Here is a 24,916-nt window from a genome sequence, read left to right as displayed (position 1 = left end):
TGTTCTGACATCACAACACTCACATATTTGGGCATGCCTGACACAGAACTCCATATATAGGAATAAAGGGACACAGAGAGACGGATACAGAAATCTCCATTGGGCATAAAAGGGACACAAACAGATGGGTGGAACGGGTACTCTGACACGGGTACAACGGGTACTCCATAGCCGTGTGGAGCATGGATCTCCAACTTCCATCGTTACCGACTGTAGTGCTCTACAGCCGGGCACCGGTCTAGTTAATATAACTGAAGTAAGACGATTACTACGTCATTTATAATAAATCAGTTGCCTAAAAGGAATATAAATTGTATTTCCGTTACATTTAGTCTATCTGAATAGAAATGCAGACCATTCATCTCAGTTTCTGTATCAAAGGCTGAGTGATTGATCAATGGGTCAAAAAGATAATGCCACTTACAAACTGGCATACATTCTGCAAGCCTGTCTCTACCCTGAATAGAATAGTCAATTACAATGTCATGCAGCAACTCGGGTATATTTATGCCCCCCTTTGGTTGAAGGCTGGAAGTACCCTCACTAAGAACGCTGGGACAACGCTCCACACGTCCCAATCTCTTCTCCCTTCTGGCTCCAAAACTGCGGAATGCACTTCCCGTTGCAGTCAGAACTGCAGCATCACTCCCAATCTTCCGCCGTAGTCTGAAAACCCACCTTTTCAGACTCCATCATGGCCCATAGCACTTACCCTACCCCTTAGATAGCATTTGATACAGACTTATAGCATGTTATGTAGACAGCACTATAATTGCATTTTATGTAGTCATAGCACTTCATAGTACATATGCATAGCATTGTATAGTATATATGTATAGTTTATATGTATAGTTTCATTAGATATTCCACTGTTACGTTCTTAGCTTACGCATGTTTCATGATACATGTATTCCCATGCTTTTTGTCCTTGCTTAATGTAAGTCGCTCTGGATTAACAGCGTCTGCTAAATGCCTAAATTGTAAATTGGCAGTCATGGCATACCAAATGACAGCAGCCATCGCACTATGGCTTTCTAAAACAGCTGCTGGCTCAACAGGAACACATGGAGGTATTCCCCCAAGGAGACTGGGGTTGAGAACTCATGGAGGTATTCCCCCAAGGAGACTGGGGTTGAGAAAAGCAGGGAAAGGCGTTTGGATGTCACAGTAGGACAGAATACGTGGTTGTTCTTTTTCATTTCGCTTCATTTATTCAGGGAAGCCCATTGAGAGTAAGCTCTCTTTTTTTTATTAAGGACACCCTGATCACAGGCAGCATATAAAATACAATACATAATGAAAAACAATAACAAACATTTGAACCACCATTACAATGTCACTGATGCTAATAAATAGTGTTCCATGAAACAGTTGCAGTCACTGCAGTATGTCGTGTGTCCTCAAGAAGCACCCAAAAGTAGAGTAAGGTAACCATTTGAAAGATGTTTTACTTTGATGGATTTTGAATATGACTACAGTAGGCTGCAATTACCATTTTATCATAACTATGTTCTAACTCGAGGTGGCAAAGCTCCTCATCTAAGTGTAAATCACATGCTGACGTAGGCCTACAGTAAGGAATGTAAATGGTGCATTTATATAGCACCTTTTATCCAAGGTGCTTTACATAGATTGTGCATTACATTCACAAACACATTCATACACCGATGACCATGCAAGGCACCAACCTAATATCGGCTTAATAACACACTAGTGGTCTTCCTCTTTTGTTTTTCATTTAAGAGTAGTACTAGATCCTGTCTGCGGTCCACTGTGTCTGTCTGGTCATGATTGACCAGATTCCCGGTGGATGAGCGAGATACCCTAAATCAATTATTTTCATGATAGTAGTGACGCTGCAGGCATTGGATCAGATGCCGCAGAGTAATCTAGTCAGAGAGTGGCGACACGCTTTGATCTCGCCGCAAAGCGGGGTGCTATGGGCTATAGTTCCAAACATTGGAACTATCCCTTTGAGATAGAATGAGCACTTCCGCATTCCATTGTTATAATGGGAGTGAACGCTAGTGTCGCCACTCTCTTACTAGATTACTCTGAGATGCCGGCTTGCACGACATTATGTAAATTCATCCTATGAAATGGGGTGAGAACACGTTCACTGCATTGAGCGCAGTGGTGTATGGCTTGGAGTTGACTTTGTAAAGTCAGCTCGGCTTAAAGAGTCTTGCAGTTCATCTCCCTGTCTTGCATCTCAGTAAGCACCTGCAGCCGCCCCTGCATCACTGTTGTTCACTGCTTTCCTTCTGCGCACACAGGAGCTTTACTCAGCCTCTCTCACCAAGCAAGCACCCAAAGCAATGCTTGAGTATCGATCTCTTACGGTAGGCTCTCTGATTGCCAGACCTAAAGAGTGGCATGCTGCATTTGGCTGTGTGAGGAGCATCTTAAATGAGGTTGGGGAGAGAGGGAGAGAGAAATTATGTAGAGAGAGAATGACTGTTTGCATGTGCATTTCGAGTGGAGAGAAGGAGAGGTGTGTGTGTGTGTGTGTGTGTGTGTGTGTGTGTGTGTGTGTGTGTGTGTGTGTGTGTGTGTGTGTGTGTGTGTGTGTGTGTGTGTGTGTGTGTGTGTGTGTGTGTGTGTGTGTGTGTGTGTGTGTGTGTGTGTGTGTGTGTGTGTGCAAGCGTGTGTGTTGTGTGCAAGCGTGTGTGTGTGTGTGTGTGTGCTGTGTGCAAGCGTGTGTTTGTGTGTGTGTGTGTGTGCACGCATGCTTGTGCTTGTGCGAGCACGCGTGCAAGCATGCTTGTGCGTGCAAGCATGCGTGTGTGCATTGGGGGAGAGGAGGCGGGTGGGAGGATAGTGTGCAGGAGAGACAGGAGGGGGGGGGACTAGTGCTGCAGTGGAGAGCAGTGAGAGGAGAGACTGCAGTCTCTGCTTATGGTGGAGATCAGAGTATGTTAGCTCAATAGCCCCTACCAGTTCTTCATATTGAATGGGCTCGGCTGCAAGGGGGGAAATTACATTTGAAGGGTAAGATTTGTTTTGTCTCGCTTTATGCCTAAATGGGATTTAATGATACAACATTAAGAAATGCATTCGAAAATAGACGCCGGTCTATCTGAAATTAACTTTAATAATAATTCTTATCTCTTTTGATTGTTTAAAGTGAACTATTCTTAGCCCTCTGTGTCTGGAGATGCTTTGGAGATCTGTATGTCAGCGTGGCTTGGACGTTATGGAGCATTAATATACAGTGTTTGCGGCTGATTGGTGCTGGCCAGTCGGTGCTGAAATCTAAAGGCTGATAAGAGCTGAGTGCCAATGGAGCAGGGGGCAAACCGCCAAACCCGTACGGGGATGCACATACAGTAGATGTGGTCGCTTTATCTCTCCTGTTCTTTATCGACTCTTCTTTAAATGAGAAAGGACCCATCCTTTCTCATTTGAAATGGCTTTGCATTTGAAAGTTATAGAAGTTTCGCTGTTGGGTTATTGTGAAAGTGGATCAATGGGGGAGGGAAGGAATGTTGTAACTGAGGGTTAGGAATTTATATTGCTGTTCTTCTCCAACAGAAATCTGGTTTTATTAGAATTTCAGGTGTGTTTCCTCACTGGTGCCTGTGCCTGTTTTCTTCAGGAAAGTAGATGACAATACTTTTTACTATCATATTATGTCTTTGGGTATGTGGCCAAAAGGGTATGTGGGTGTGTGTGGTAAGTACCGTATGTGCAAAGGAGAGCCATGTTACAGATAACTTTCATCTCAGTCTGGAACACAGCTAGAGAGCAGACACCTTGTGTCCATGCCAACCTCAGTCGTGATTTGCGTCCAGACCTGGACCAATTGGTTATTTGATTGGTTGGCCATTCTGGTTCAAGGCAGGTGGAGAGTGACTCTGGACAGCACGCTGACACTACGAGAATTGCTTAGCAACAATGGATCGCTTGGCCTGCTGCATGCATGTATCTGTGTGCAACACAGAGTTCTGTTTGTAACACAGACTAGACCAGGATTTGAGACAATTTGGACATTTTATAGACATGTTGAGAATGCAAAGAATAGCCATTTGTGGCCTATGAGCCACTGAGAATGAGGTTCCATCATCATTGTTTCTAGAACAAGACATACAGTAGCATATACTGTAGCGTGCATGCTAAACTTGTATGTGCTCTACATAGACATATCGATCCATAACATGGCCCTAAAAATCAGTTTCACAACATACAGAATATGTCAGACATGGCACACCAATACACCAGATGTTTGTGTTAGTCAGCTGCAAAAACCCAGCACTTACTTGTCGTCTTTGCTCGTTTAGATGGTGACAAGAAATGATATGATGGTCGGCTATAGTGAGACAGATTGTTTCTCTCTCTCTCTGTCTGGGGTTTTAGCAGGTGATGAAAATCCTCAAAGCTTACAGGACTTGTGAGCTATGGAGAAATGCACACATGCACTCGCTCACTCACGCACGCACATATACACGTGACATGATACAGACTATATTTGTCTTGTCTTGATACCTCCTCGTCACTTTTTTTCAATAAGTGCATGCATGTTAACCACTTAAACCATACTGTATATCCCCAGTGGTCTAACCTGGTCCCCTCCTTTTCCCCTGTACACCAACAGGGGACACTGACAAAGCTGAAAAGTCGACAAGCTCATAACACAATGTCACATGTTGTGAGCTTAGATCTGCTATGTTTGCACAATGTTCACATATTATGACATGCCCATAATTGGGACGCTATAGGGTTCATGTGGTTGACCTAAAATAATTGATTTGAGGTCATATCAAATCAAGGAAAAAGGGAGATTGGATGTACAGTAACATACCTCTGTTGGTCCTGGGAAATCCATTGCGCTCACTGCCTGGTCTGTCATTGATTGTGTGAGAAATGGATCTATGCAGCCACTTCTGCAAACATGATTACGCCACTGACGTCTTGTCTTTAGATGTCTTGCTCCTTATTGTAATGATTAAAAGGGCGACCCACCGACCATCTCTAAGGCATCTAGAAGTCTACATATAATCCCTTTTGCGTGGTGGGTGAACACATCAGTGATAGGTTACCATGCATTCTGAAGTTTATTACACACACAGAGTAATATATACTGTAGATCTATGACATCCTTAGTAGATTATGGAAACCATGATAAGAACAGAATGAGCAGGACCATGCTTGCATCTCGTATCATATTGTGCGTACAGTCAGTCCCTCTGATACAGTAGTAGACATGGTTATCAATATGCTTATGCAGCTATATGTGTCACCTGAGTCAGGCAGCTGATGCCGTATTACAAGGCAACAGATAGACAGTGGCCTGGGGGAACATATTGTCAATTATTCTTAGCTATACTGAGTGGGTGTGTGAGTTGGAGATAGCTAAAGGCACTCTCCGTGTCAAATGTCCTGGTCAAATGTGTCCCTAACTTATTTCCATTCCAATAACTGGACTTTTATCCCACAATTTTTGTAACCCATTTCTACTGTGCCAATTTCTTAAACTGTAATTCTGGGCACTATACTCTCCCTCTGCCAACCTGGGGAGAGCCCCGAACTGAGCTCATGCTTCCATCAATGCATGAGGAGTGAGCAGGCTGCTTCTTATCACCCGACAGGGGGGAGTTTCCCCGGTAGGAAGTAGCGCATGGAAGGAACACGTTATTCCAACCAGTTCCTTTCCCCTCCATCAGGCACACCGGCTGATCAGGGGAAAGCAGCATAGAGACCAGGAATACATTATTTAAATACTAGACAAAAGGCCTGTGTAATGCCTGAAGTTGACAACAGTATTACATATTAAAACGTTTTTAAATGCATGTTGTATTGCTTTAACATTATAAGAGAGTTGTCTGACGCTTATAGATACCTGTCTTGTAACGGAGCGTATAACATAGAACTGGCCAGCCTGTAGTAGGCTCAGGGGGGCAGTCAGACAGATATTTTGTGAAGCCTGAAACTCCTGAAAGTTCATATAATGGCCTGTTGTGGCGCTGTCATTGGACCCAGAAAAACCCATAGCCCCATAGAAGTCCATGTATTTGGGCCCAACTTCACCTAGACTGTATTACCTTAATAAACATGGTCATGAATACTTTCTGCTTCCAGTCACTAGTTTAAAGTCTCATTTCTAATGTCATAATATTCTTTTTGGAAAATTATGGTCCCATTTATTAAAAAAATGACCATAAAGTCGCGCATGTTCTGAGGGGCGTGGCTACCGTTACAGTCTATGATCGGGATTCCCCTCCCACTCGAGTCAAAATAAAAACCAACGGAGAAGAAGGGGGGAAGTCCCGCCTCGTGTCTGGGCCAGCCAATGGCCAGCTGGGCCAAAACTGAGCCAGCCAATGGCCAGCTGGGCCCAAACGGATCTAGAAAGATGGCGACTTACAGTGCAGGAATAACAGGCTTCATTTTACGTTCATGTTAGACCCGGGGAACGCTTTGTCCATATTTTTTTACAGTCTATGAGTAGGCTATAATTTTGCGCTTTTCCAAAGTCAGTAAAATATATTTGCAGTGTTTCAGATCAAGATTGTTTTCTGTGCCTATTAGATAAGAAAGATAAATGTGGTCTTGGTATCGACTGGGTCATGCCTCCCGTCGGTCTCTACTCTGACTCAATCCCTCCCACACTTGCTTTAGGTGCCTATAACACAACTGCCACATCTAGCCTATACCACACACATGCATTGAAAAAGATTGCAGTAGCAGTGACAATTTGTTATAAATGTCCACACACAGATATAGCATACAGGGACACAAATATTTGAGTTGCAGTAAAGGTTACATTCACAAACTCATGGATATGTCCTCATCGTCTTTGGGCATCCCTAGTTATCTAAAGTTTAGATAACTAGGGATGCCCAAAGGCACAAGGCTAGATGTGGCAGTGATACAGCCTAGGACTGCTTGTTGAAGGGTTTACATTCTAAACCCTTCAACAAGCAGTCCTAGGCTGTATCACCAGGGGAAACAAAGTTCTTATAGTCTTGCACTGCTGCTTGGTGTTGAAGCACTCTCTGTACTTGTTCTCATGGTGCCTGGCACCCCGGTAGCTGTTCACGGGAGGGGCCGTCAGGTCGGCTGTACAACTGTCAACTACCATACATTGACGATGGTAGTTGACACACACACACACACACACACACACACACACACACACACACACACACACACACACACACACACACACACACACACACATACACATACACATACACATACACATACACATACACACACACACACACGTACGCTCACACGCACGCACGCACATGATCTTGTAAATGACTATACTGTACATGTATTCCCCTTATGTTTCGTATATTCTGCATTGAGATTTGAGTGATTTAATGTGAATAGAATTCCTTTGATGGCTGACGGCTGTCAAATTTCTCTGCTGCGTGTTGTAGTGAATGGTGTGGATAATTTTACAATCTTTCCTTTAGACTACAGCATCAACATCAACCACCTCCATCAGCTGTAAATGCTATTGTCACTCATGGTGATGCAAATAACGGACAGGATAATGTGATGCTCACTTGCAGGCCTGAGAGTCAAATTGATTTTGTCAGCTGTTTGCGGTGTATTGGATTTCGAGAGAATGGGAGGCATGGAAGACATAGGCATCCATCCTGCAGAGTTATTTCATCATACTTTGGTTTGTGGTCAGTCAGACTGACTGGAAGTCTCCATATCTATTAGACTTTAGTTTTGTTATGATATGTAGGTTTTAGCATCTTTTCTGGCAGAATGTTTCAGTAGAATGTGACTTACCGGTATATTCTTTTCTTCTTTTTATACTGTCTAGACCTGTGGCCGTCGGCCACCAGCCTACTTGGGAACAATGCAAGTTGGGAACCTATTATGGAATACCTGTTGTCATAGCACCCGTTTTAACCATCTGTCTGTGTCCCTTTTGTGCCCATATAATGGAGATCTCTGTATCTGTCTGCACTTGCACATAATCGGGTGAATGTGTACAGACTCCATGGTTCAATTAACAGTCTGGATTTTGCTGTGTCGCTCTCATTTGGCAGGAGTCGGACAAACATGAACATTATGCTGTCACTATGCCACTATTAAGATTAAGCCCACAGAACATATTGAGGTCTCCTTCAATTGGCAGAAGTGTAGTCTAATCAGAGTTATCAGCCAAAACATGAAGTAGCCTGTTATAGAGCCACCATGAGGTCAATTAATAGAGACATCTAGACATACACAGGGAAATATTGACAGGGGTGAAAACATAATCCTCACACCTGGCTGTTCTGTCCTGGTGGAGTTCATTACTTGTATCCTAGGTGATGTCGGACAGAGACAGAGCCATAAAAACATCTCGTCTCAAAAGGCATAACATACTTTTGATTGTGAGAAAACATGGTGTGCATTCACATAACTCAGACACTCATACACTTTGTGTGTATGATCATTGTACTGTGCACGTACTATCTGTAACGTTTGCCTGCCGCTATTTAAGTGTGTTCATTGTGCCTTTGTACTGGTGGTCCCGTCCTGCACAAAATCATTACATTTTCTAAATGACATCCTTAGTGAATAGTTTCTCAACAACTCTGTGTCCCCCTTTTACTGACCTTTCAAATGCTTTCAGACACTTAAAATGTCCTGGAAAGCATCTGTCTTATTCTAGATTTTACCTATAATATATACTGTAGCAACATACGTGTTTCAGAAAACTGTTCGGATTTAGAAGGCATTTTTAGAATCAGCCTTGGGTCTAATTGGGCCTGTTCGAAAGTCATCTGCTGTGTTAACTGACCAGAAAGTGGTGCCATGGGGCTCTGTCCGTGGATAGTTTTTTTGGGACCGTAGGTCGCAGATTACTATGAAAACCTGAAAAACCTGTCAGTCTGTCAATCCATCAGTTCGTCCGTCACGCCACCATATATGGCCGTCAGTCCGTCACGCCTCGTGTCACGCCATCATATATGGCTGTCAGTCCGTCACGCCTCGTGACACATCACGCCACCATATATGGCCGTCAGTCCGTCATGCCTCAGGACACGCTCCATATATGGCAGTCTCCATATGGCAGTCTCCAGTATATGAAGATCACAACACTGACCTCATCAAACCATGGATAGCCATTAGCCATACATGGAGAAAACTGGATCATCACCTAGATCTGCATACAGTATATGTAGCCGGCCAGCAACTCTACATCTGACTTCAAAGCTCAAACCCTTAGATCTCCATATATGGAGCTGTCCTGTTCTGACATTCCATAATCCTTTCATCCTTCCCCACCCGTCCTTCCTCTTCGATGTCTCCCTTTTGACTGATACCTGTCCATTCAAACTCTAGACGGGCCCTCCCCAAAGTTATTAGTGTAGCCGCGCCCTGCAGGTGGTGAAAACTAGAGTTCTCAACAACGAAAATGAAGGCCCGGCCCTACTTGGGCCCTCATCAAACACTGTACACTCAAGACACTGCCCCAGCTGCCACCCTTAGATCTCCATATGGATATATGTCAGAACCTGTTCTGACATTCCATATATTGATCCTTCCCCATCCATCCTTCCTTTTCGATGTCTCCCTTTTGACTGATATCTGTCCATTTAAATTCTAGACGGGCCTGCCCCAAAGTTATTAATGCAGCTGTGCCCGGAACCCGGCGAAAACTAGAGTTCTCAACTCTGTCTGTGCCCTCATCAAACCCTGTACACTTAAGACACTGCCCCGCTGCCACCCTTATAGATCTCCATATATGGAGCTGACCTGTTCCATATGTTGATCTGACCTCATCAAACCCTGTACACTCAAGACACTCTCCATATATGGCCATGATAATTCATTACATATGTTGACCTGACCCCCCCCATGCCGAAGCGCCAGCGCTCGCCCAGCAGTCTGCCGTCACCTAGACGGAAGCAAGCTGCTAGATCATGGCAATATCCTGTACATGCAAATCTAAAACAAACATAATCATTGTACCGTACCCTCTATATAGTATATAATAGGAGAGTAGGCTTAACTTAACTTAACTTTCTTACTGTAATCTGACGATAATATATCCATTAACCACTGGTAGAGGTGTATATATATACTATACTGTATATAACTATATATCCTTCTCTAGCACAATGTAGCTCTGAGCAGGGAGTCGGTCGCCGTAGATGGAAGCCCATTTGGGACAAAACTCTGTGAACGCATTTCAGACATAATGAACGTCAGATACAAACGGAAAAAAAGGTTTTAACGAGCGATCTAAATATTGAATCGATTTAGAGATGGACTCTCCGTGCAGGGTCGGAGCTGAGGAGAGCTTGTCATGGAGTTTTTTTTTTCTTTTTCTTTTTTGCCTCTACCAGTGGTTAATGGATATTATCGTCAGATTTCACTATAAGAAAACTGCTACCCTAGAATTCTCCTTTAACCTTAACCCTTGGCCTACAATTCACGGAAAAAACGGAATTAATCGAAAAATCTAAACCTCCCGTTAACGAAAAAAACGGAATGACAATCAATATCAGTTATCGCGGGGTCAAAAGAGCAAAAATTAATATTTTTTCGCTAATATCACTAATGTTGGATGTAATTTACCAAAAAACGGCCGAAATCCGCGTGATCGTGCGCTATCGTGCACGCGCGCCGTCTCTATGTGCGTCGCTGTAAAAAATGTGATATTTTGCGATCTTTTGGGGTTGATTTGAGGTAAATTTGACTTAGTTATGAAAAATATAGCATTAGCTTAGCAATCCGGACCAGCCAAGCGATTGACTAGGGTCAAAATACTACAGGTTGTTGTTGATCGTTGAACCGGAAGTGACTTAGGAAGATCTGTCTATTTTAGCCAAAATCAGCATAATGATGCTTTCCCGCCATCTGGTGGCGAATCGGGAGAATACATTTGCAATGAATGAAAAAAGAAAAACATCTCTTCAATCCACCAGATCTTTCTTGTATGTTAAAACGATGAATTCAAAATATGCCAATTTGTTACCCAAACAAAAAAATTGGGACTGGTAGTCCAAGGGTTAACTTTGCACAGGATGAGTCACTGGTACTGTACTGTACTTCGTCATTTATAAGGCCAAACTGAGACAGCTCCTCATAATACAGTATATGCACTTTTTACCCTGCAGTACAATATCAATTATCGTCTAAATAAAAAAAAAATAGGTATACTGCTGACTGTCCAAAGAACTATGGAATTGCAGGAGCTTATCTCATTTCACTATTTTAAAGCAATTAAGGGTTAAGTCATAGAGGACAATTATAATGCAGATCTGCAATGTAAACATGTTTTGGTCCTGATTTTTATTTTTGATGTTTGTTTTTAGTTCATTGTTTGTTTTAAAAACGCCATTGACAATGAAGAGAAATTAATGTTTTTTTTTCCGTCCCTAACACAAACCTTAAATCCCATGAACAATAAAAAAATATTTAATGTTTGTTTTGACCATGTTTGTTTTGTTTTGTTTTACATCACATAATCATAGCAACATGAGTTAGACTTTAATATATTAGCGCCCCTCACTTCACATGGGTGTGATTTGTAATAATGTTAGAGCCTAATCTGTACTAATATTTATGTGCCTACCTTTGCTGATGTTTTGGCCAGTTCTCTCTTGAAAAATAGATTATTTTATGTCATTGAGACTAAATCTGGTTAAATAAATATTAAATAATAAATAAACTAAAGCAGCAATGAATTAAAAGGCAATGAACTTGATACTTGGCACCAAAATCGTTCTGATTCAAAACGATGTCTCCTGAGTCCTGATGTCTCCCGCTCTCCCATTTTGTCCTTGTGTGCTTCAGGGACTGAGTGCCTAGTCTGTCACAATGAAGTTTAACTTGTTCAAGAAGAAGCCAGAAGCCATGGTGGCTGCAGAGCCCACCGGGGCCACCACCGTGACAATGGCCCCCGGACTTACCATGGCCCCTGCAGTCGTCTCCACCATAGTGGCCGACACTGCTCCCGGCTCTGGCTCTGGCAACAACACGGAGATCAGCAAGAACGACATGTTTGAAGAGATCAAAGCAAAGTTCTTGAATGAAATTGATAAAATTCCACGTAAGTTGCGTAACGATAATCCTGCCTCCCATCCGTTTTACACGCACAGAGGCTACATTCTTCTGACATTGATCGAATGTTTGATATAGCTTTGCCAGCGTAGGTTGTTTGACTTCAGTTCTCTCTGTGTGGTTTATATGTTCTAGTGCCTCCATGGGCTCTTATTGCCATAGCTGTGGTGGCAGCCTTGCTCATCCTCACCTGCTGCTTCTGCATAATCAAGAAATGCTGCTGCAAGAAGAAGAAGAACAAGAAAGGAAAGAAGGGAAAGGACGGCTTCAACATGAAGAACATGCAGGGCGAGGTATGAGTGCCTTGTGTTTCATACACACTCACCCGCAGCACCAAGGGTGAATCTCAGGGTAACAGTCAAGATGTTTTGGCGTTACACAGTGATTTCTAACTTTTCCCAGAATGTTTTCCATTGTATTATTACGCTACAACCTGTTTGTACGGAGCCCCTAAGTGGCCATGGTAAGTCCGGACAAGATATTATTTCGTCCGGACAAGATGTTATCTCCTCCGGACAAGATGTTATCTCGTCCGGACAAGATGTTATCTCCTCCGGACAAGATGTTATCTCGTCCGGACAAGATGTTATCTCGTCCGGACAAGATGTTATCTCGTCCGGACAAGATGTTATCTCGTCCGGACAAGATTTTATCTCGTCCGGACAAGATGTTATCTCGTCCGGACAAGATGTTATCTCGTCCGGACAAGATTTTATCTCGTCCGGACAAGATAATATCTCGTCCGGACAAGATAATATTTCGTCCGGTCGAGATCATTTATTTTTCTTACAATGGCCACTCAGGGGCTCCGTACATTTGAGCTATATGTCAATGTGCCTCTGAATGATATGATTTACAGAGTTCTTCTTTTTGAGATGTGTTTAGCTAACATTCTTTGGTCTTTCACCAGCAGCTCTTTCTGTAGGCCAGACTTTGAAGGACACAAAGGAGAACTCTCTTCCCCTTCATTTACTTGATGTTGTTCTGGTGGTCATTTAAATTTTAAAGTGTGACGTACTCCATTGTGGTAGGCGGTGAAAAATGACACACACTGTTAGGTGGCAGGGTATAATGGGTAAGGGGCATGTGGAAAATGACCAGTCTTGTCCCTGGTGTGATGATGTCTTAGATATACTGCAACCTCTAGGGCAACAGATATACTGCAAGTGCAAGACCCATAGTCTAGACACTTTAGAAATGAAGACAGACAGAAAAAAACAGGGGATAAAACTAATGATTAATTCCTTATTTAATACATTGGCATGCCCATGGAGATTTTCCTCCACACCAATGACAGTTAATTAAAACAACCAATTAATTGTGTCCGCAATGTGAATAACTGTCCCTGGCTGGACACGTGACAGGGTAATTCCTCAGCACAGAAAATGAGTGTGTCATTTCTCATCCTGTGGTGGTGGTATAAGTGGTGTTACTGGTGGTGGTGATGCTGACTGCCTTTTTTTTGTAGCGTGTTTGGTCCTCGTGTCTTGTGAGTTGAACCTCTCCCTCTCTCTGCTCTCCTCCTTTTTCCGCTTTTGTGTCTGTCTTGTGTGTGCCTCGTGTTTCTTGACTGTGGTGGACCCTATAATCTACGGTAGGTGGATAGCTCACACTGAAGCTCTCTTGCCACTGGGCGGAGAAGGGTTTGTTTCATGGAATGAAAGTTGTAGCTTCCTTTACCTTTTTCCCCCCAATCCTTTTTATTATCATTTTTTTATTTATAATTTTGGTTATGACAGCGTGAGAATGTAACAATTGGAAATCTATGATGTGCTCCATAAACCCCAGAGAGGAGAGTCTAACCATCTAACACATTGTTCCTGAGACAATGTATCTGTATATGTAAACTCACACCAATATTAAAAGTATTGGATCTAGACGTGATATGCAAGACACGTTTAACACGATTAATCTATGCATGTGGTAAAAGAAAAAAGGGCATGGTTGGTTGTTTGGGAGACAGTGGAACGCTACTAATAAAGCTGCATGAAAAGAAAAAGGAAATGTTTTTTTTTATTGCACCAGAACTGTTATACCCAAGGCTGGCCTTAGATAAAGCAGGAGCAGTGAGCAAAACCTGGCTTTTACCTTGGAAATAGCGACTGCAATAATTTAAAAAAGAATAACAAAAAAAGAAAAACTAAGAAAAAGGCTTGCTGTGCCCTTTAATCATTAACCATTTACTGTAATAATGGTGAGCTGAGTAGAGAGTGGCGTTTTATGGTTGCAAAATAAATCTTATTGCATATCAAGGTATACAGGCCCCTTTTTGCAGTAAATAGTTCTGGACATAATCTTACTGCAAAAAACATGCCTGGTGAATTAAAACACAAATTGAACTCCAGTTGCAAATAAATAAAAATAGGTCGGGTCACTATCTGAAAGCCCTGTCTTGCCCTGAGAAGTATGTCTTATTTTCCTATCATTCTATTGGCATTGGCTGTTGTTAGCTAGTTCCTTAAGGGTTCTCAGTAAATTTACGCATGTTCATTCTGTGAAATCAAAGATTGTAACAATCTGCACCTAATATGATAAAACATAAAATGAGAAAACAAAACAAAAACACGGTGTTATCAGATTTCATTGAAAAAGGATCACATTTCTTCTCCCTCTGGGTGGAACTAGCATGCAATACCTCCACTGTCTCTGGCTGACTCTGTCACTGAACGGCACAAGCATGTTGAAGGAGCTGCCAAATGGGAAAAAAGAAATAAAAACACACAGTGAAGACGGGAGGTGTACTAACACAATTATTAATGAATCGCCCATAGACGTTTGCAAAGTTATAACTGCTCAATCCGACTGAATTACATGGTGTGCCTCAGGTGCCGCTCTACATAAACTCCTGGAGGCCCAGTGTCTGTGGCATGCTGTTATGGGGCACTCCCATCTTCTGACACCTGGTCCCCTTTGCCTTTGACACTCTCTATGTTGTGTCATCTTCACACCACAGAAACACCAGGAAGATGATGACGAGGAAGGAGAGACTGGACTGACAGAGGAGGAGAAGGAGGAAGAAGTAAAAGAGGAAGAGAAACTGGGAAAGCTGCAGTATTCAATAGAGTATGACTTTGATAACACAAAGGTCTGTGAATCATTACTTGTATTTCTGTTTTTTCTCAGCATTTTTGAGGGGCGGCTATAATGTAGTGTTTTGTCCCACAAACATCGCCCCCTGTTGGTACTCTAAACATACATACGGACATACTGACATAGAGGGACAGACATTGCTGTTTCTGGGAGTGGTTGCACCACTCAAAAATCACACCCATGTGAGGGGAAAGGAACTGGTCGGAATAACATGTTCCTTCCATGCGCTACGTCCGACCGGGGAAACTCCCCTGTCTGGTAAAAAGAAGGTTTAGAACCACCCCCCCCCAGCTTTAACTGTTTATACCTGAGTGCACGTAGCCTATACGGTAAGCAGCATGCACACTTACAGCAGTAGGCTATGGCTCCAGTAGGCTACTGCTGCTGTGTGGTGTTCTGCACACAAGAAGAATGCCTCCTCCATCAAAGAACAGATTCATTCGTCCAAAGCAAACTTTTTTGTTTCGCTAGTGTGCAGTAAATATGTTTGTCTGACTATTTTAAGTCTACTTTTGTGTTTGTGTCTAAAACTCACACACTATTTAACAATAGGCTTAGGCTATATCAGCTGTTCTGTGTGCATGCTGCGGTGTGCACGTGCACGCTCGTGCATGTGATGTCATTAAAACACTGGTACCAGTAAAAAAAACACCATGACACCACTGGTTTGGACACGTACATAGGAGGGATAGTGAGTATATCAGTAGAAGGATGTTGAGGTTGGAACTGCCAGGCAGGAGGCCTAGAGGAAGACCAAAGAGAAGATTTATGGATGTAGTGAAATATGAAATGAAATATGGTGTGAGAGAAGAGGAGGCAGAGGCCAGGGTGAGATGGAGGCAGATGATTCGCTGTGGGCGACCCCTGAAGGGAAAAGCAGAAGAGCATTCAGAAACATGCTGGTGATATTACAGCAAATCCAGTCAAACAATATGCAGGCAACATTCATCTACTGAACAAGACACTCTTATCCAGTGACTTAGAAAGTGTAATGTTACTACTATTTGGCCTGATCCCTTGAAGAAACGGCAGGGTAAATCATTTACAAATATTTACGCAAGTGATACAAATTAACGAGAATAGGAGGTAGACATCACGCTAGCATCTGTCTATTTGCTATAAACAACATCTAAATAACATTCTTAGCATTTTGGTCAAGCAAACATGTCTCTCTAAACAATATTATGTGAGCAAACCAACATTTGTGCATATTACTGTATAAAGCATCTATCCAAAAATAGATGACAAGATACAAGGCAAATCACGACAGTCTGAAGAGGTATGTTCAGATTGTGGTCTTATTCCAGTCAAATAAAAAGTGATTGAGTGAGGTTGTCAGATGATATTGTATAACCTAACCAATGTGTGGATTTCCTTGGGCAGCAGTGAGATGGACGAGTGAGGTGAATGAACCCAGAAATGTTGGGTTGGTCTCTGATAAACGTGTCTCTCCACTGACCTGCTCCCCATTTATTTTACTATAGCTCACAGTCGGCATCCTTCAAGCGGCAGACCTAATCTCCATGGATGCAGGCGGAGCCTCTGATCCTTACGTTAAGGTCTACATCCTCCCGGACAAGAAGAAGAAGTTTGACACCAAGGTCCACAAGAAAACGCTGAACCCTGTTTTCAATGAGACATTTGTATTCAAGGTAGGGTCCCTTTGACTTGTACGGTATACCTGCAATTTGGAGGAAAATTAGTTTATTGTACTGTACAGAGAGTCGAGACACAATACAAAAAACCCATTGTGTTTTTAGCAAATTTACGCCCAGGTGTAAATAAAGTGACTAAAGGAGGGTGTATTTTCAGTACGATCAATCTCACGTGCCATTCATCAAAGGTGGCGCACCTGCCTTCATCTGTGCCTATCATGGCATTTCGCAAGTCGTTCGCTGGGTGTCGCCTGGTGTAATAAAACATGCACGCCCACTTCACGCCATCTAACCTCGGCTGAAAAACGTCATATCATAACCTGCAAAATGCACAGATCTCTAAGCTTACAACGCTGAACGTGGTACTCCGCACCATATGAACTTGTGGATCAGCTTATTTTGGCAAGCGAGTCTCTCGCAATGGATGAACTGACTGAACGTTGTAAAGTAGACTCAAGTCGCACTTATAATGCTACTCTAGTTAATTTATTTAAAGGTATATTCAGTGATTTCACTTAATTCAAATATCACTGTTTTGTTGTGATAATCCTCCCTACTATAGAGTGTGCTGACCATATAAGGAGTTCCTCCCTGTCCCCAGTTAACCCCTGGGGGTCAAAAAACCTTTCGTTTCGATTTTGGCTAGGTGGCTCAGCCTTCATCCAATCAGCCTTCTGCCAATCATGATCGAGCGGGGGCGGGCCTTGGTGTGCGTGCTGTTGGCCTGTCGCGTGTCCCCCCCACTGTAGTCTTGTTACCGGGACGGACCGTGGGTTTTTTCCAAATCACTGAATGCTCCTTTAAGTTCAACCTCAAGACCAAGCCAGGCTATTGGCAAGGATATTATAAAAGCCCCTATCTATTGAACAGTTGCTCACTCACCTTAATTTGCAGAGGTAAAACAGATATGATATTTTTTATTTATCAGGGCTGCATTGATTTATGAGGGGAAGTCCGTCTTTTGGATTAGGCTACTATCATATCACTGTCTGTCGGATTGCCTGGCGAATGGATTTGTTCTGGCGTCTGGACACGTAGCTATTTCAACCATATGGTATATCCTTCCTTATTAGAGGTGAGTTGGCTATAGGCCTACTAGTATGAATGCGTTCATTTGATGATGTTGTCATCAATAGTATTCAAATGATTCGCGTCACAGTGAAAAAACCCTGTCTGCTTTCTCTGGCTGCTGTATACCCAGTACCCACTAGCCCATCCTCTCTAATGAGGTCCTCTGAGACTCCAGATGCAGCTTTAGGTCAGAATGGAGGCAGTGTTTATCTGACAACTGGTACCAGCAGAATGAGTCCTTTTCGCTGTTCTCTCCCAAGTGACCCTAGAGAGAGTAACGGCTTTTGTACAGCCTTCATGACTTTTTCATTTTTCTTACCACATTAATTTCAGTTATTTTGTACTTCATGTCTCTTTTATGTTTCCAGTTAAAGGCTACATATATACCAAGAGCAAGTGTAATGCTTAATTGGGTCGTCCACTCACAGTTAACAGTCTTTGTATTGAGTTTGTGCTTGAAATGTACTGTAATTCTGCAAACTGTTAATAAATATTTCAATCAATCAAAAAAAGCACAATATCTAGATGGAGCTATTTTTCTCATTCATGGAAGGACTAGGACATAAGTAATCTTTTAATGCAGAATGCATCAAATATCCTCTTTCCACAGCTAAAAAAAACACAACATTTTCAAGTGATTCTGAACTATTGTTTTTATCACATCATCATAGGTACCCTATGAGGAACTGGGTGGGAAGGTATTGGTGATGTCTGTTTTTGACTATGACCGATTCTCCAAACACGACATTATTGGAGAGGTGAAGATCCCAATGAACAGCATTGACCTAGGAAAACCCATCGAAGAATGGAAGGATCTGGACAGTGCAGACCAAGAAGAGGTGCTGTTAACATAACAAAAATATATAGAGCTACAAGCTCACAACACATCGCAATGTGACACCTGTGGTCAATTTGTTGATACATTTAAAAAGTTGTTATTTTTGTTTTTTGAACTGGCACTCAAGTAGTATTTATAAAATACTGTCATTTACCTGTCTGTATGATATGGTCAAACATGATTTTTGAGAATGCATTGGGTGTTTAAGTTAAATAACTCAAAACTACAAAACATTTCAAAGTAAAAAGTTCCAGCATGTGTCTCCACAGTAAATTATAAAAAGTGTGAATGGAGTTTCTAAAAAAGAAACATGATTTTTGATATCTCAAAGCAGTTTAATGAGCTATTAGTATTGCCATTTTCTAATGAACATTTGTTCACTTGTTTGTCCCTGACTACCTGCATCCAACTGCTCAATATTTTAGCCAGAGAAGCTTGGAGATATCTGCATCTCCCTTCGTTATGTGCCAACTGCTGGTAAACTCACTGTCTGCATTCTGGAGGCCAAGAACCTAAAGAAAATGGACGCCTGTGGATTGTCTGGTACAGAAATACCATACTTATGTATTTCAAATCCCCAATTTTGTTTGTTTGTTTCTTTCTTTCTTTCGATTTGTGTTCCTTACCAAGGACAGAGATGCATTTTGTGTATACTGTAAGTTGATTTGTGAACAAAGTTGAGCTCATTGTTAAATGGATTAAACCTCTGAACGATAATTGACTTTGACTGCAGATCCTTACGTGAAGATCCAGCTCCTGCAGGGAGGTAAGCGTCTGAAGAAGAAGAAGACCACGGTGAAGAAGAACACACTGAATCCATACTACAATGAATCCTTCAGCTTTGAAATCCCCCTTGACCAGATGCAGGTACATTAGAGCCTTTGACATGGGCATGGCATATCGTCACTGTCGGGCAGAAGCCTTGCATCTCCATATTTCAATTGTATGTTTTTATGTTGGGTTTCTTTGTTCCAGACCTTTTCTATTACCTTCTCTACACATTGGCCTTGAAAATCATACGCTAATGCTTTGAAAAGGGAAGAATGTTTGAATTCCTCTTTTGTGCTCCTCTCAGAAAATCTTGGTGGCGGTGACGGTGTTTGACTACGACAAGATCGGAAAGAATGACGCCATCGGGAAAGTCTTTATGGGCAGCAAGGCGTCTGGCTTGGGTCTGAAGCACTGGTCTGATATGACGTCCAACCCGCGCCGCCCCATCGCCCAGTGGCATCCATTACAGCCCGAAGAGGATATCGATGGCGAGCTGGCAAAACTGGCTGCTTCTGGCAAGAAGTAACTAACTTCACCAAAACTATCTAACCGACTAACTAACTCAAAACTCCCATCCCTTACATGTACTGCATGAAAACCCACCACTTGGCTATGGATCGTGACCTCTCGGATCTCTGATCGGCAAAAAAGAACTGGTAGAATATACGTGAAAAAAAGAAGGAAAAAAAGAGAGAAACATGAATAGTACTTTTTAAAGCACCGCCACATTTCACACAATAATGTAAGCAAGACTGAATGACTGGGTGACTGCTTTGTGGAAGGCAGACTTTGGAGTGTTTGTTTCAGTTGAACTTGCCTTTAGAAACAGATTCTCAGGTGGCTGACATGTGATGACAGGCTAAATGGAAGCAATGCAGGAAATCAAGCTTTGTTTAGTTTTTAGAGCATTATGCATGCTTTACTTAGTGTCCCACTGCTCTCCATACACCATGCCCAATATTATAACTTGCTAATAAGTGTGCTAGAACTTTCAGTAGAAAGTGCTGTAGTATTGGGCTATTTCTTGCATAGAATCTGTATTAAATATATTAATGTAAAAGGTTTAATTGAGATTGAAGTTAATGCAGGAATCCAGTTTAGAGTGTTTTTAAAGATGTCCAGGAGATTGCCTTCATTTCACCAACTCTGTTACAGTATATTCCCATTTGAGAAGATGCATATAATAGCATATGGCAGGGAAAACATAGTTCTCTCAGTTTTGTTTGTTTTATTTATTGTCAATTATTTGTCATCAGTTTCTCAGTCCATGATGCCATGATGGCATGTCTATTTTTGCTCCATGTCTTCTGATAGACCCACGTTGAGACCACCACATTTGACACATTGTGAAATACAGTACGCACAGAGTTCGGTAGTTTTATTGGTACTTCAGAGCACTGCGATTTCTCTGCGCAATGTGTTAATTAATGCTCCATTGTACTGCCGTGTCAGGTGTCACACAATCTACAAGCTCAGAAAGTGTCGCAAATGCGACCCGTTGTGAACTTGTAGAAAGTATAAATCAGGCTTAAAACTTAAAAGAATCTTTGGTCTGAACTAGCCTTTAGTAGGGAAAGATTTTACCTGGGTAAACCTCATCCTAACAGGGACACTATGAATGTGCTACAGTATGACATCTATCTTGAGCTTTGCTTGACCACTTGGATGTAAAACCTTACTTATCCATAGACAAGTAAGGATGATGGAAATCATTACAACTTTAATTTCGTTATTTTTTGGCACTTTTATTTTGATATCCATTGAACCGATCTACTCATTGTGACAGTTGATTATATATCAACTTGTGTTGTTACACACTTACACACTACAACTTTAATCAGCTGATATTTGCTGGTGAAATAACAATGTGGGGATTTCTGTGAAAGGGATGATTTTTATAGAGAACTGCATATAATTTGAAATGTTAAGATGTATAGTTCTTGCACTTTCTAAGGGTGTATTAAATCAATGCAACAGGTGGGTTTGTATAATCTGGACTTGACACATACTATGAAATCTTGTTGACCACCACACATAATGTGTACAGTAGGCATATATACAGACGCACTGTATATTTACAATGCCATTTGCTTGAGACAAATGGAGCTGCAAAAAACTAAGAAAATATATCTTTAAAAAAATACAAGCATGTATCATGCTTTGCTGTATTTCATGTTGTTTGGATCGCTTACCATTCATTCATTGGCCATAATGCTGTTTGTACCTGATCCCAAAGTACTGCAATATGGCAGTCTTTCAACCCAGAAACATTGTATTAGTTTGATGTGCAGAGGCTGTGGTTTGTTACTGGAGTTGAAAATGGTTTTGCACATAGGCTGATCGGTAGGATACTGATTGGCACCTTTGCCTCTGAGCTCCGTCTCACTTTCTCTCTTCCTTCTCTCAACCTTGTACATCAGTCAGATTTGTTAATAGCGCATGTAACTACAAAACTGTAAATAGCAGCATGTTTTAAAGAGGAACCATAATTAAATTGTGTATTTGTGTTTGTGTTCTCTGTCACTTTGATAATAAAATGGAGGAAAACAAATATGCACTGACTTGCAATGTTTATGTATTTTTCACTGAATGACTAGTATGAGACTTTAATATAGACCTATGTCTAAATAATCTAATTTTGATTTCACAGGCTGTTTTCAAGCCTGGAATTATGTCAGGGTTGCTTTTTTTAATCTTTCCACTTAGTTTGCATGCTTGTTTGAACATGTTTGTCAACATTTGTATGTGTCTATTAAGGTCTGTCAGTATACAGTATGTCTGGGCTACAAGTCAGTTTGTACTTGCGTTGGAATGTGTTGGTCGTTGAAAACCAGTACAAATATATATACTGTATATTACAAAAAGGAGAGTATTTATTAGCTCTTTGGTTTTATATCTATGTATACCGTAAGTGTTTCCTTCATCAACTCCTGCCAAATGGGTTTCAAGTTATTTACACTAGGCTACATTTTGATTTTCTCCAAGCATGGACTTGTAGCCCTTGATACTTTGTGTACCCTCTTATATAATTGCAATCCGGCCAGGCCAACCCCACTTTACCCCAGCTTTATTTATCACATAGTGAACATATTAAATGTAAGCAAAACCAACATTTGTTTACAAATGCCAGGTCTGCTGTTCACAGTAGGATTTGTTTAAAGATCCAAATAAAAAAAGGTTAAAATGGAGACATTCTTCTTTAGTTCTTCGAGCCCTTTAATCAAGCTGAATTTAACTTGATGGAAGTCAAATTCAGTTCACTGTTAGTATAGTTAGTAATGGAAGGAAATACTTGTTACTTTTTTGTAATTAATCTTTCACTTTACTTTCGAAAGTGTTCATTTGCAACATACTGTATATGAAGGTCATATACAGTATGCTTCAAAGGCTATGTCAGTCTATGCTATATATTATAACCTCTCTAACTTGCAGGCTCAGTAGAAAACATACTAATAGCCTGTACATACTTTGTATTATTTAGATCAGGTATGGTTTCAAATGTATAGCACGGAGTACGTTTTTTTTTCTATGAGGCAGCTTTTATTTGGCTTTTTTTCAAGGTCATTCTATATATTGCATATATTTTTCTGACAATGAGCTGCCATGACATTCTGTTCACTTTCCATGTGACTAAGTGTATTTGCAATAGGACCAATAGAACCTGTGTTTATATTATTATTACTGTTTCCTTTGTGAACGAGACAATGTGACACTGAGTGGGTCATTTGTCACCTTACTGCAAATCTGCAATGCAGGCAACAAAATCCCGGTCTTCCTTTCTGTCTTGAGCAATGGGACAGAACCAAACAGTGCAGAAAAAAGCATTCACAATGCAATACTACTCAACTTACTGCTTCAATAATGGTTCCTCTTTAAGGCTAATTCATACTTTGTGGTACTTTTTGGCTCACAGACAATAAATTATTCTCAACTGGAAATGTAATGTGTCAACAACACGACAAAGTATAAATTAGGCTTTTGTCATAGACCACTGAAGTGAACATGACCATCATACAGAACTTCCAAAGAGCCACCCCTCCCCTCTCCACCTCAACTCCTTATTCCTTCACTTATCCAGCAACATGGACAAAGGAATGTTTGTGTCTTGTTGTAGAGGTGTGTGTGTATGTGTGTGTCAATAGTTGTGCCTTTTTTGTGAATTGCATGTTTTATTTCCATACAAAAGAATATGTTTTCCAGCAAAGAAACAAAAGAAAAAAAAGTTCACTTGTAATCATACACACTCTATATGTAGCCAAAATATGGAATGTCTTCAAGACATATCTGTATGTTATCGAGTAACCATAGAAAATAAAGACCTTTTAAGTAGACATGTCTTTTGTGTTATGTAATTGGCTGCATGGTCTTGCAACCAAGTAGTGGTTTTTATTGTCACATCAGTATAGTGACCAATCCTCAAGGGAAATTCAACATGCAAATCAATCTTAAAATAGAGCATGAGTGAAATACCTAAACTGGAAATAAAATACATTTAATCAAAATTAAATAGACATTTTCACACTCTATACAGGGTCACACAGAGTCACTTTACAGTACAGTAGAAACCAAATCAATGTTGAATGCAGTACATGTCTTACCACTTATTGTCATGTGGTGGCACTGTTACAACATTATCATAATTAAGTTGACATGCAATTTTCTCTGGCTTGATAATAGAATAACTAGAAAATTCGCAATTAAAAAAAAAAGCAGAGTGTGGTTGCCGCAGTGGCTTACATATGCCCCTCCCACTAATATTGCCAGCCAATTACAATTTCAAGTCACACCTTAGATCATGCGTAAGTAATTCGGAGGGGATTTAACCCCCAAAATTCATGTTTTTGCGACAAACGGTTACATTTCTCTATGGATGAAAATGGAATTGCTTTTAGAACTTGGTTGATTGAACTGAATTTGGGATGGATTGGACATGGATTGGACATTCCGTTCGTGATTTATGGCATTTTTTGTGATATAGGCCCCTTCTACTAACTTCGGAAGACGATTACGGCCGAACGATACGCACTACGAAAATTCTGCAGTTGGTGTTTTAATCGGATAGGTCCGGAGATCATGTGTGCCGATTTTTGTGAGATTTGGACAAAATTTGTACGAGGAGGAGCCAAAAGTGTGTTTTGGAGAAAATTCTAATTAGCAGGAATTTATTTCTTGACGAAAATGGGCGTGGCCTATATGTGGAAATGCATCATGACCCAAGGAATCCATGGAAAAAGAAAATTTGATTTTACGACTAACGGTTCAAGGGTTATAGGGAAAAACGTAAAGTGGGCTGTTATAGCGCCACCATGAGGCCGACTGATGTAATTCCTTTTCAATTAATTTTCATAATTATTATGAATCTCCCTCCCAAGTCTTGTAAATATGGCGCTTACGGTCTCCAATGGAAAAAAATACTTACATTTAGTCTTCGATTTCCCCATTATAAGTATAAGAACTAATTAAT

At 41.2% G+C, this 24,916-nt stretch overlaps 1 protein-coding gene across 2 annotated transcripts; it reads left to right on the top strand.

Moving 5' to 3' along the window:
* The first annotated feature begins 2,903 nt into the window (after positions 1–2,903).
* Positions 2,904–23,188, top strand: LOC310862771 (synaptotagmin-2-like). Of its 2 annotated transcripts, none has more exons than XM_083770834.1 (9): positions 2,904–2,991; positions 11,761–12,016; positions 12,163–12,320; positions 14,990–15,112; positions 16,602–16,769; positions 18,515–18,682; positions 19,107–19,224; positions 19,415–19,548; positions 19,757–23,188. In XM_083770834.1, exons 2-9 carry the CDS (start codon positions 11,785–11,787, stop codon positions 19,976–19,978), a joined length of 1,323 nt encoding a protein of 440 aa, XP_083626960.1. In that variant the 5' UTR covers positions 2,904–2,991; positions 11,761–11,784; the 3' UTR covers positions 19,979–23,188. The 2 variants fall into 2 exon arrangements, with proteins under 2 accessions (XP_083626960.1, XP_083626959.1); XM_083770833.1 differs by having other exon boundaries at positions 14,981–15,112.
* Positions 23,189–24,916: the final 1,728 nt, after the last annotated feature.

Source organism: Protomyctophum parallelum (assembly GCF_964188405.1).
Source record: "Protomyctophum parallelum genome assembly, chromosome: 8".
NCBI lineage: Eukaryota > Metazoa > Chordata > Actinopteri > Myctophiformes > Myctophidae > Protomyctophum > Protomyctophum parallelum.
This window is presented reverse-complemented; position numbering and strand designations above follow the sequence as displayed.

Coding starts and splice junctions, on each gene's coding strand:
- LOC310862771 (XM_083770833.1), top strand. CDS start 11,785: ATGAAGTTTAACTTGTTCAAGAAGAAGCCAGAAGCCATGGTGGCTGCA. Junction 12,017..12,162: donor TGAAATTGATAAAATTCCAC/GTAAGTTGCGTA, acceptor TATATGTTCTAG/TGCCTCCATGGGCTCTTATT. Junction 19,225..19,414: donor GGACGCCTGTGGATTGTCTG/GTACAGAAATAC, acceptor CTTTGACTGCAG/ATCCTTACGTGAAGATCCAG.